General features: G+C 43.5%; 1 protein-coding gene across 1 annotated transcript; it reads left to right on the top strand.

Annotated features, from left to right (window-relative positions):
- The first annotated feature begins 478 nt into the window (after positions 1–478).
- slc17a5 (solute carrier family 17 member 5) lies at positions 479–12,236 on the top strand. The gene is made up of 11 exons (XM_020481752.2): positions 479–710; positions 7,374–7,567; positions 8,626–8,859; positions 9,048–9,135; positions 9,303–9,389; positions 9,670–9,788; positions 10,202–10,363; positions 10,440–10,572; positions 10,750–10,897; positions 11,062–11,152; positions 11,405–12,236. Exons 1-11 carry the CDS (start codon positions 626–628, stop codon positions 11,540–11,542), a joined length of 1,479 nt encoding a protein of 492 aa, XP_020337341.1. The 5' UTR covers positions 479–625; the 3' UTR covers positions 11,543–12,236.
- The last annotated feature ends 1,781 nt before the right edge of the window (positions 12,237–14,017 follow it).

Here is a 14,017-nt window from a genome sequence, read left to right as displayed (position 1 = left end):
ATACTTTCTGAAGATGTTCCCCCCTCTCGGGCACCATTTATTACATTTTTATTGAAGCATTATTTAACTAGGCAAGTCAGTTAAGAATAAATTCGTATTTACAATGACGGCCTACCAAAAGGCAAAAGGCCTCCTGCGGGGACGGGGGCTGAGTAAGACTGAGTATGTTTTGTGTAAGTGTTTTGTTTATGTTTTATAGGGGCTCCTGAGTGGTGCAGTGGTCAAAGGCACTGCATCTCAGTGCTTGAGTTGTCACTACCCTGGTTCGAATACAGGCAGTGGCCCAGCAACTTCCAGGTTTGGCTGATGTAGATAGTCATTGTAAATAAGAATTTGTTCTTAACTGACTTCCCTAGTTAAATAAAATATTATGTTTTTCAAGCTTCCCCCCTTTTTTTGTTAACGCTGCTTAGTTTTCACCCCACCCAATAGATGGCGGCAATACACTATTGGAGGATGTAGTCCGCCGCAAAACCCCACCAAAGAAGAAGAAATGGACCTCACACCGGTTCCTTTCCAAACTTCCGTTCACAGTTCTCGTGATTCAATCGTTCATATAGCTAGCTCAGTTCATTAAATTCTAACTGCAGGTATGGCAACTCAAAACATTGAACTCTGATGTGCAATGGACCGATATATATCGGACACGGAGACCGATGACCAAGAACAACCGTTGTTGCTCAGTCGACAAGATGATAAAGTCGAAAGAGGTGAGTGCCAGCTGAAACACCTGCCTATTTACAATTGGAGTACTTATATTGACATAGGATACAGAAAAAATGCCTACTAAAAATGCCTAACTTATTAGTTAATTTCGAAACATTCGGATAAATGATCTGCGTAACTAGCTAGTTACAGTAGCAAACTAATGCCTCTGCTGCTTGCATACTGCCTCACCCTTTTCTTTGTTTACGCGAATCAGGTGACGGAAAGAAAGCGTACCCTAAACGCGCTTCAGCCCAGCTTGAACCAAACATTTAATCAGGTGCTCCGCTAAGAGACTTAAAAATCCCAAAACATTCCTTACCCCCAGGGCACTTTAAAAAAGTATTTACACAGGTAATACGAGAGAACTGTTCATAAAGAATGTTTTGGTTCGACTGTATGATTTACGGTAAACCATCGTTTTTAGCTACTTGTTTGATCAGCCCATGCATGTCCATTTGCTGTTGGTGACATGTATTATTGAAATGGTGGGGCCACCAATCAAAAATGTGTTGTCCCGTGACCCAGAACCAGGTATGGGTAACTGCATACGTGGAGTGTGTATGGAAGTGTGCGTTGCAGAGTAAGTGGGTGGATCGACATAAGATAGTGTATGGGAACCTAACGTAGCAGGCGTACCGACCCTGGGTTTATAAGCGTGGAAATCGACCCTGCCGCACGAGCATGGACCGCCGGACCTCGGGCTAGAAGGTCGAGGGTTCAAGACTTGCTCCCTGCCTGTTTAATTACATTGGTGTCAGAAGTGTTCGGACCTTGCATCCACGACAGTACGTGTGCTTGGCCGGTGAGCGCGTTCCTACCCTGTCACAATAACTCCTCCCTGGCAAACAACACTGAATTCAAATTGCTCACTATTATATTCTAACTATAGAATTAGAACAATCATTCTATTTCCACGATTTCAACAGTTCACCAAAGTGTCTACTCTAATTTGCAAGTTAAATCGCAGTTGCAGCATTTTGGTTAAAAATAAGGTCTAGATTGTTTGCCCATATCGTGCAGCCCTACGTTGCAGTGTGGAAATGAGTGCAAGAAATGTAGAAGTTTGAAAATGCTGACATGATTGTGGTTGAAGTTGAATTGAACAGTAGAAAACAATCACAATGGAGAAAGGCCCATTGAAATCACTTAGAATGTATGTGTTGCCACCCTAGGGTAACGCACTACTCATGAAGAAAATTGAGAACTTTTATTATTCAAAAACATTAAATACTGTAAAAAATTAAAATAATACTAAAGCTCTAACCACCAAATGTTGTAGGCCGTATAGCCCAGCTACCTGCCTCCCCAACAAGTTGTAGGCCATATCGCCCAGCCCTAGGTAGACCCTACTCGGTGCATGAGTTCCTTTCTGCAATTATGAGATGGCCCTTGGACTAATAGTGGGACATTCCCCTGCGAGACAGATGTTCCTTCAGGGCTCTCTAACTGGTGTCTGTTTTAAACTGTTCTTAAGCGCTAGTGATGGGGGGGTGATATATGACTCCACCTCTCCTTAGGCCCAGGAATCGACTTAGGTTATGTATACATAAGGTCGATTAGTCTACTGGGGATGCGCTTCTCCTGTAGCAAATTGAAGCCAGCAAGCAGGAATCAACACATCCAATTTTTCAATCTGCTAAAAGGCCATAACGTTTTTCTTCTGGACAGATCAATATTGGTTAAGCATATTGAGTTCGTGAGCTACGCTAAATAGCATATGGGAATGCACTCAAGTGTGTTACGGAAATGGATGTCTGCTGTCCTGTCAGGTAAGAATTTAGGCATAGTCAGCCTGTTAGGCCTATGTAACTGTCTGGAAGTTGCCCTGTTTTTTGTGTTGATATAATTTGGAGTGGGGAGAGTGGTAGTGGTGGGAGAAGTAAGGATAATCCAGTGTTTTCCGAACAAGAGTGGGGCCTACAAGCAGTCTACCATGTGAACAGCAGTTGAATGTCTCACCTTTTTAGCTAACCAACCACCCTACCTTCTCTGTGTAGTCAGTGCCACTGTTTTAATATTTCTCCACGGTCTCGTGATTTGCGTTTTCTTCTTGCCAGCAGTTTATTGCTTGTGTCACGGGTTGTCGAACAAGTGTCATTTACAACTGTTGCAGGTTTATTTTAAAACTGGCATTTAAAAAAAAAACTGGTTTACCAAGCATTTGTTTCCTATGCACTATTTCCCAATATGACCATATTCATCTGTCAAATATTTATTCTAAACCTGCTGGCGCCTCAACTGTCAGAAGTAGCCTATAGGCCTAACCATTTTAAATGAACAGTGAGCCATCCCCTTCACCTTGAGTTCCATGTCTTATATTGCCTTCAGGTTCCAGGTTTATATACTCCATGGTAAAGAGTAGACAGACACCATTTCATTCCCACAGACATCGAATTTGAATGGTGGTCATGAGAGGAATAGTTGTCAGGCTGCATAAAACGCGCTTCTGTTCTGGAAGGAATGCTTTGGGAATGAAAAGTATGTTATTGTTGAATCATGGCGATCTTCAGTCTCATAAACTGCTCTCAGCTGTAGTTAATGGTACAAAAAACAGAGATATGCTGTAGAACAGTGTTTCCTCTGAAAACAATGTGTTGCAGTGGATCACAAAGGGGGTCTGAGGTCCAGGCCTGGATTTTGTGATTTTAGGGGCAAGGCCATTTGGCCTTCAAGAGGTTCCCAATTAAGCAAAATAGCAAATTACATGTATTTGACAACCAAAAAACAGTAGCTTTATTCTCTTAAGAAAAACACAAGTGGCATGCAAATGTACATAAATATTAGCCTACATGTTGAAGTGTCGGTGATAGCCTTTGGCTACATCCTGTCATGTCCTATGCTGACATGAGTGAGGCGCCTGAAAATGTAGCCAAACTTTAATGAGACTTTTAATTACATATACAGTACCAGTCAAAGGTTTGGACACACCCACTCATTCAATGGTTTTTCTTTATTTGTACTATTTTCTACATTGTAGAATAAAAGTGAAGACATAAACTATGAAATAACACATATGGAATCATGTAGTAACCAGAAATATTTGATATTCTTGAAATAGCCACCCTTTGCCTTGGTGACAGCTCTGCACGCACATGGCATTCTCTCAACCAGCTTCATGTGCCTTGTTAATTTGTGGGATTTCTTTCCTTAATGCGTTTGAGCCAATCAGTAGTGTTGTGAGAAGGTAGGGGTGGTATACAGAAGGTAGCTATTTGGCAAAAGACCAAGTCCATATTATGTCAAGAACAGCTCAAATAAGCAAACCGAAGTGACAGTCCATCATTACTTTAAGACATGAAGGTCAATCAATCGTGAAAATTAAGACCTTCAAGTTTCTTCAAGTGCAGTAGCAACAACCATCAAGCGCTATGATGAATCTGGCTCATGAGGACCCCCACAGGAAAGGAAGACCCAGAGTTACCTCTGCTGCAGAGGATAAGTTCATTAGAGTTAATTGCAGCCCAAATAAATTTATTTTTTAAAAATTTTTATTTCACCTTTATTTAACCAGGTAGGCTAGTTGAGAACAAGTTCTCATTTGCAACTGCGACCTGGCCAAGATAAAGCATAGCAGTGTGAGCATACAACAAAGAGTTACACATGGAGTAAACAATTAACAAGTCAATAACACAGTAGAAAACAAAGGGGGGGTCTATATACAATGTGTGCAAAAGGCATGAGGAGGTAGGCAAATAATTACAATTTTGCAGATTAACACTGGAGTGATAAAAGATCAGATGGTCATGTACAGGTAGAGATATTGGTGTGCAGAAGAGCAGAAAAGTAAATAAATAAAAACAGTATGGGGATGAGGTAGGTGAAAAGGGTGGGCTATTTACCAATAGACTATGTACAGCTGCAGCGATCGGTTAGCTGCTCAGATAGCTGATGTTTGAAGTTGGTGAGGGAGATAAAAGTCTCCAACTTCAGCGATTTTTGCAATTCGTTCCAGTCACAGGCAGCAGAGTACTGGAACGAAAGGCGGCCAAATGAGGTGTTGGCTTTAGGGATGATCAGTGAGATACACCTGCTGGAGCGCGTGCTACGGATGGGTGTTGCCATCGTGACCAGTGAGCTGAGATAAGGCGGAGCTTTACCTAGCATAGACTTGTAGATGACCTGGAGCCAGTGGGTCTGGCGACGAATATGTAGCGAGGGCCAGCCGACTAGAGCATACAAGTCGCAGTGGTGGGTGGTATAAGGTGCTTTAGTGACAAAACGGATGGCACTGTGATAGACTGCATCCAGTTTGCTGAGTAGAGTGTTGGAAGCCATTTTGTAGATGACATCGCCGAAGTCGAGGATCGGTAGGATAGTCAGTTTTACTAGGGTAAGCTTGGCGGCTTGAGTGAAGGAGGCTTTGTTGCGGAATAGAAAGCCGACTCTTGATTTGATTTTCGATTGGAGATGTTTGATATGAGTCTGACTCACAGAGATCAAGTAAAAGACACATCTCAACATCAACTGTTCAGAGGAGACTGTGTGAATCATGCCTTCATGGTCAAATTGCTGCAAAGAATCCACTACTAAAGGACATAAGTAGAGACTTGCTTGGGCCAAGAAACACAAGCAATGGATATTAGACTGGTGGAATTCTGTCCTTTGGTCTGATGAGTCCTAATTTGAGATTTTTGGTTCCAACTGCTGTGTCTTAGTGAGATGCAGAGTAGGTGAATGGATGACCTCCGCATATGTGGTTCCCACCGTGAAGCATGGAGGTGTGAGGGTGCTTTGCTGGTGACACTGTTGGTGATTTATTTAGAATTCAAGGCACACTTAACCAGCATGGCTACCACAGTATTCTGCAGCGATACGCCATCCCATCTGGTTTGGGCTTAGTGGGACTATCATTTGTTTTCCCACAGGACAATGACCCAACACATCCAGGCTGTGTAAGAGCTATTTGACCAAGAAGGAGAGTGATGCAGTGTTGCATCAGATGACCTCTCCTCCACAATAATTTTGACCTCAACCCAATTGAGATGGTTTGGGATGAGTTGGACCGCAGAGTGAAGGAAAAGGAGCCAACAAGTGTTCAGCATATGTGTGAACTCCTTCAAGACTGTTGGAAAAGCATTCCTCATGAAGCTTAACACTTTTGTTAAACAAATCTTTGTTTAACACTTTGGTTACTACATGATTCCATATGTGTTATTTCATAGTTTTGATGTCTTCACTATTATTCTTCAATGTTGGAAATAGTCAAAATAAAGAAAAACCCTTGAATGAGTAGGTGTGTCCAAACTTTTGACTGGTACTGTATATATACAAAGTATGTGGACAACGCTTCAAATGAGTGAATTTGGCTATTTCATCCACACCTGTTGCTGACAGCCATGCAATATCCATAGACAACCATTAGCATTAGAATGGCCTTACTGTAGAGGTCAGTGACATTCAACATGGCACTGTCATAGGATGCCACCTTTCCAACAAGTCAGTTTGTCAAATTCACAGAAGCATGTGTTGTGTAAAAATCGTCTGTCCTCGCTTGCAACACTTACTACGGAGTTCCAAACTGCCTTTGGAAGCAACGTCAGCACAAGAACTGTTCACTGGGAGCTTCATGAGTTTCCATAGCCGAGCAGCTGCCCACATTCCTAAGATCACCATGCGTAATGCCAAGCGCTGCCATTGGACTCGGGAGCCATTTTTTGGGATACCAGGCTAACGTTACCTGCCCGACCGCTTAGTGCTAACTGTAAAGTTTGGAAGAGGAATAATGGTCTGGGCTGTTTTTCATGGTTCAGGCTAGGCCCCTTATTTCCAGGGAAGGGAAATCTTAATGCTACAGCATACAATTACATTCTTGATGATTCTTGGCTTCCAACTTTGTGGCAACAACAGTTTGGGGAAGGACATTTCCTGTTTCAGCATGATATTGCCCGCGTGCACAAAGCGAGGTCAAAACAAATGATTTGTCGAGATCAGTGTGGAAGAACTTGACTGGCCGGCACAGCCCTGACCTCAATCCCATCAAACACCTTTTGAGATGAATTGGAACTCCGACTGCGAGCCAGACCTAATCGCCTCCCTAATGCTCTTGTGGCTGAATGGAAGCAAGTCCCCGCAGCAATGTTCCAACATCTAGTGGAAAGCCTTCCCAGAAGAGTGGAGGCTGTTATAGCAGCAAAGGGGGGACCATATTAATGCCCATGATTTGGAAGGAGATGTTTGACGAGCAGGTGTCCACATACCTTTGGTTGTGTGTGTGCTAAACGCCAGTCATATTTTGCAAATATAATGTAGGGTAATTATTCATGTCTAAAGGCTTGCTTCTGTGACATACTAGAGGCATTGTTCATTCCGATAGGAGAGAAAGGACCGTGCCTGTTGCGCTTTGCAACATCACCCTCCTTGCAATCTGTGGAGGCAGTCAACATTTTACATACAATTTATCCAGAAACGTAATTCCTTAACCTCGACTTGTTTTTATTTGTATTGTTTTGCATTTTAATGAGGCATGTCTTACCATGTTCCGACCATAGGCATGTTAAGGGGATTATTTTATAAACCCTTCCTCGTTGTTGAATATTGTGAAGGACAAAAGACATTTAGCATTCTCAAAATAATGTATTATCCTGTGATATTGCACTGTGCCTGATCCAATGAATTCTAGCACCTCACAACTCTCTGTTTTCTCTGTGGTCTCCCCTCTCTCTCAGCCCCTGCGTGCTGCTCTTCGAGGTACGGTCTGTCCCTGCTCTCCTGTTATGGTTTCTTTGTGGCCTATGCCCTTAGGGTCAACCTTAGCGTTGCCATGGTGGACATGCTTAACAACACAGACGCCAGCGGCAACACCAGCAAATCAGTATGTCCTGCACACCCCAGCCCTGCTCGCCCCATATACAACCACACTGTGAGTACCACCAGCCCAGCCCTGCTCGCCCCATATACAACCACACTGCGAGTACCACCAGCCCAGCCCTGCTCGCCCCATATACAACCACACTGCGAGTACCACCAGCCCAGCCCAGCTCGCCCCATATACAACCACACTGCGAGTACCACCAGCCCAGCCCAGCTCGCCCCATATACAACCACACTGCGAGTACCACCAGCCCAGCCCAGCTCGCCCCATATACAACCACACTGCGAGTACCACCAGCCCAGCCCTGCTCGCCCCATATACAACCACACTGCGAGTACCACCAGCCCAGCCCTGCTCGCCCCATATACAACCACACTGCGAGTACCACCAGCCCAGCCCTGCTCGCCCCATATACAACCACACTGCGAGTACCACCAGCCCAGCCCTGCTCGCCCCATATACAACCACACTGCGAGTACCACCAGCCCAGCCCTGCTCGCCCCATATACAACCACACTGCGAGTACCACCAGCCCAGCCCTGCTCGCCCCATATACAACCACACTGCGACTACCACCAGCCCAGCCCTGCTCGCCCCATATACAACCACACTGCGACTACCACCAGCCCAGCCCTGCTCGCCCCATATACAACCACACTGCGACTACCACCAGCCCAGCCCTGCTCGCCCCATATACAACCACACTGCGACTACCACCAGCCCAGCCCTGCTCGCCCCATATACAACCACACTGCGACTACCACCAGCCCAGCCCTGCTCGCCCCATATACAACCACATTGCGACTACCACCAGCCCAGCACTGCTCGCCCCATATACAACCACACTGCGACTACCACCAGCCCAGCCCTGCTCGCCCCATATACAACCACACTGCGACTACCACCAGCCCAGCCCTGCTCGCCCCATATACAACCACACTGCGACTACCACCAGCCCAGCCCTGCTCGCCCCATATACAACCACACTGCGACTGACTGTATCACTTAATCACGACACCACATGATTAGCAACAACACCTGTGTTGACTGGCCTGTTTGCTCTGGCCAGACAGAAAGCATTATCTGTGTCTTTGTGTGTCTGGCAGGCCAGTGTGTATGACTGGGACTCTGAGACCCAAGGCTGGATCCTGGGCTCCTTCTTCTACGGCTACATCCTGACTCAGATCCCAGGGGGCTACCTGGCACGCAAGTATGGGGCCAAATGGCTACTGGGCCTAGGAATCCTGGGAACTGTGGTTTTCACCCTCCTCACCCCCGTGGCTGCAGACCTGGGTGCAGGCTACCTTATCGCTGTCAGAGTGCTGGAGGGTATTGGAGAGGTAGTGTGTGTACATGCAAGATAGCTATAAGCTCTGTCGAGTACTCATGAGAACTCACACTTTAGCATCTGTATGACCTCAACCCACTTTCTTGGGGGGGGGATTTATTTTGCTCATAATGTTTACCTGATTACTTCTCAGTGTGTACCGAGTCTGTAATCCAGGGATATTTTTGTATTTCTCAACAGGGAGTGACGTTTCCAGCCATGCATGCCATGTGGGCATTTTGGGCCCCGCCAATGGAGAGGAGCCGATTGCTCACCATCGCTTACACTGGTAATGCTCACTCTTATCCCACCCTGCACACACACCCTTTCATACTCTGGGAACTCATTCATGTTTGCATGTGTGGCTTATACTTTTCCTAAATGTAGGTGATTTTAAAAAATATATTTGTTTTCTTCTCCACAAAGCAGTTTAATAAAAAAAACTCCCCTCTCCAGGTGCTCAGCTGGGTACAGTGGTTGCCCTTCCCCTGTCTGCTCAGATCTGCTTCTACCTTGATTGGACCTGGGTCTTCTATATCTTTGGTAAGGCTAGCAGAGGGTTTTCCGTAGTGTCAGCTTTGTGCAGAGAGACAGTTTTGTATGTTTTCATGCTTACACATGCAATGAATACAGACACTGTTTCCTTGTTTATACAATATGTTTTCACGGAACATGAAGGGGAAAAACAGTGGAAGATTTGAGTGGGGGAAATTTAAGTCCATGTCACAAGCAATGCTTGTTTTTAAAAAAGAAATGTATATTTTAGTTATCAGACACTCTTATCCATAGCAACTTAGTTTGTGCATTATTTGACTGTGTTTAGGTATTGTGGGAATTGTGTGGTTCATCCTGTGGGCGCTCCTTGTCAGTAACACTCCCAGCACACACCCGCGGATCACAGAACAGGAGCGACTCTACATCACTTCCTCCCTGAATAAGGAGGTACGTTGCAAAGGCAGCTGGGAATTGTAGTGTCTGAACTTTATCTAAGGCCCAATCTCTTGATCAAATGGCAGACTGGTTTTGTCAGGCTCGTGAGGATTTAGTTCATAAATGTAGAATACAGTGAAGTTATGTATAGTACATCTGAGAAGAAAATAAAAAAGTAATTGTTACAGTGTAAAATGTCAAACTATTTGGTGTAACATTCAACAGGAGGAATACCTTTTACTGCACTCATAACTTTAAATTATATTCTACTTACAGACATTGACTAGAAACACTCTCCCTTTTTTGTTTTTAAACATCCACAAAGCGCTTTTCTCAGCCACCCTCAAATAAGCCTGAGAACAGTAATATTTCACATGCAAGTCAAGTGGTATTTTAAGATGGCAGTCTTTTGTTCTCTTGTTCAGCTCACTTTGTCGGGTGACCACATCCCCTGGGGGTCCATCTTGACATCCATGCCGCTGTGGGCCATAGTAGTGGCTCACTTCTCCTACAACTGGACATTCTACACGCTACTCACTTTGCTGCCCACATACATGAGTGATGTATTGGGCTTCAGCATCAAAGAGGTGAGTTTATACACTAGTTCTGAGTTTATACACACCCACAGACTCTTGTTATTAACCCAGTGTTTTCCCATATTAGAACGGTGCCCTGTCGGCTCTGCCCTACATTGGCTGTGGGCTGCTGGCCGTGCTGGGCGGCCAGCTGGCTGACTACCTGAGGGAGAACTGCTTCTACCGGACTGTGGTTGTCAGGAAGGCCTTCAGTCTCGTAGGTGAGGAGCAGCATCATCGTAACACACACATGCAGTCATGCTTACACAAGACCCATCTCTGCTCACAATCTGCCAATCAAACACCTACATGGTCTGTCTTTTAGCTGTATCTCACTTTACCTCTACATTTGGATAAATCAAATGACCATATTTACCATATTGGGTCTGTGTATGTAGGTATGATTGGGCCGGCAGTGTTCATTGTGGCTGCTGGGTATACAGGCTGTAACTACATCCTGGCAGTAGCCTTCCTTTCCATCTCTTCCTCCCTGGGAGGAATCGTTGCCTCTGGGTTCAACATCAACCATCTCGACATCGCTCCATCGTAAGACTGGTCATCACTATTGATACTGTTGCTATGGTAGTGCTTAATTTTAAGCAAGAGAAATTACCAGACATTTACTTAAATGGCATAGGAAAACAGAAGTAACCAACTTGTCTTGTGAGATGTATAATTGTCTAGTGTGAATGTTCCTTTTCCCTTTTTAGTTATGCTGGAATTTTGTTGGGAATCACCAACTCCTTTGCCACAATACCTGGTATGGTGGGACCAGTCATAGCAAGAGCCTTGACCAAAAATGTAAGAATCACATCTGGTTTCAACATATCTTTCAGACAATGAAAGCACAGTGTCACAAAACTCATGATTGTTGGACGTGTAGGGTGTGTGTTGGGCTCAGGATGTGGGTAAAAGTTGCCACATCTAGGATCAGCTTAGCCTTAACTAGTATTTGGGAGAAACAAGGCAGTACTGACCTTAAACCAGTGTATAGATGGGGGCAACTTCAACCTACTTTATTGGTCTCACAGATGGCTCTGCTTCCTATTGTAGAACACTATAGAGGAGTGGCAGACGGTGTTCTACATCTCTGCTGGGATCAACCTGTTTGGAGCAGTTTTCTACACTGTGTTTGGTCAAGGCGTGGTGCAACCCTGGGCTGTCCACAATCCCCATTCCCATGGCAACTGAGGGGGACAAAGGGTGACACCCTGTGGACCAAAATGGACTCGCAGCCATGGGACCGTTTCAACCAAGCTATTCTACACACAACCCTAGTGGGGAAACAGCCTTCTAAAGTAACTTCTAATATTTTAATGTTTTTAGTTTTGGTAAGTGGACCCAATAATGGGTATAAGTGCATTTAAAAAAAAATCAATTACAATTTTACTCTTTGTGTAGGCTCTTGTGATATGATAACCACATTTAGTGTTTTATTTTGTTTACAGGTAAGAGTTTGCTTGTTTTTAAATTCCTTTACATTTCAAGTCTTACATGAACTGACAAGTAGCATTTCCACTTTGTCATTTGTTTTTCCTCTGTTAGATGCTCAGGAGAAAAAAAAGCCATATACGGTAAATTAAAGATTTTGTATGTAGCAGAGTTATTGCCAACTGAAATAGCACAGTCACCCAGGATAGAATCCATGTGGGTTTCTCTATTTGTGAGAAACTTGGTTTTTTTGGCCTTCCGCTTGTGCCTAAAGTATAGAACTATGATCATCAACCCAGTATATCTCATCTAATCAATACAGGTGACAGAATACTGATAAACAGCAGTATTCCCTGTGTTAATGTGTCTACCATCCAAATCTGTCTTAATTTTATTTTTTTTACTGATTAGTTATGTTTACTTGCTGAACCAATTACAATGGAGTTTTAAAGGGTCTTGTCTACTTGATTTATTTTTAATGACATTTCAGAGGATGGAGAGCTGCTTTACACGCTACTTACAATGTTAATCATGGCATACTGCCAATTTGGTTGCTTTATGTGAGGGTGACATTTATTGCACAGGCTTTGTACCCCCCCCACCTAAAGGAACAGTACTTATGTTTGAGACCTCAAATGGTCCGTTTCTCAATTTGCCATTTCATCGTTATGTTAGTTACATACTGTCTCTTTTTATAAGCTTTGTACACAAGGCAGTGTTTACACGTTCTGATCTATTTTCCATTAACTGGTCTTTTGACCAATCACATCAGATCTTTCCCATCTGATCTGTCAAATCAGAATTGGGCTGCCTGTTATTGCTCGCAACAATGTAACTGGAAATCAAAAGGGCATGCCCGTACTCCAAATATTTAGTTATGCCGGCCTATGGCATCCCTTGGGAAACCCAACTACCAAACCATCTGTGCTCCTGAAACTGATCTCATTATAAATAATTTTTGGAAAGCTAATTTTGAGCAAGCCATGAAAAGAGAACCCTTTAACTGGGAAATAATATTGAAAACAATTTGAGTCAGCCGACAGGTACATATTTTATAAACATAAATTGAAATAGGTAATGTACCTGTAAATCCATCAACAAAAAATACAACCGTGGTAATAAATTGGACTGTCTAAACGCAGCCACAGTAATCACATTATCTTAAATGTGGATATTGGCATATTTGATGCCTGATCTTTAAGAGAAGGTCAAATGAGGAACCGCACATTTCAGTCAATGACCGATGTAAGTCTAATAAAACATTTCAAGGAAATCTTATTGAATATGCATGGGAGTCTTGACTCAAAGGCTGTAATTACACTGACAAGTTCATTTGGGGTAATTCTAAAGCCAACCAGGGTATGGCTGTAAAGTTCAATCATGTGCCTGCTGTGCAAAACATGAATAATGGTCTTGTACAGTGCCTTCAAAGTATTCACACCCCTTGACTTTTTCCACATTATGTTACAGCCTGAATTTAAAATTGATTAAATAAAAGCAGACATTGAGTTACCCTTTGAGCATAGTGAAGTTATTAATAACACTTTGGATGGTGTGTCACTACAAAGACACAGGTGTCCTTCCTAACTCAGTTGCCAGAGAGGAAGGAAACCGCTCAGGGATTTCACCATGAGGCCAATGTTGACTTGAAAAAAGTTCAAGTTTAATGGCTGTGATAGAACACTGAGGATAGATCAACAATGTTGTAGTTACTCCACAATACTAACGTAAGTGACAGTGAAAAGGAGAAAGCCTGTGGAAAATATAAATATTCCAAAACATGTTTTCAACAAGAAACTAAAGTAATACTACTGAAATGTGGCAACACAATTAACTTTTTGTCCTGAATAGAAACATTACTGAGTACCACTCCATATTTTCAAGCATAGTGGTGCTTGTAATCGTAAGAACTAGGGAGTTTTCCAGGATAAAAAAAAAAGAAACCGAATGGAGGTAAGCACAGGCAAAATCCTAGAAGAAAACATGGTTGTCTGCTTTCAACCAGACACTGGGAGATTAATTAATCTTTCAGGACAATAACCTAAAACACAAGCCCAAATCTACACTGGAGTTGTTTAACAAGAAATCAGTGAATGTTCCTGAGTGGCTGAGTTACAGTTATGACTTAAATCTACATGTCTGTTGTCTAGCAATGATCAACAACCAGTTTGACAGCTTGAAAAATTGGGAAATGTTGCACAATCCAGGTGTGGAAAGCTCTTAAGCCTAGTTTAC

Source organism: Oncorhynchus kisutch, linkage group LG4 (assembly GCF_002021735.2).
Source record: "Oncorhynchus kisutch isolate 150728-3 linkage group LG4, Okis_V2, whole genome shotgun sequence".
Taxonomy (NCBI): domain Eukaryota; kingdom Metazoa; phylum Chordata; class Actinopteri; order Salmoniformes; family Salmonidae; genus Oncorhynchus; species Oncorhynchus kisutch.
This window is presented reverse-complemented; position numbering and strand designations above follow the sequence as displayed.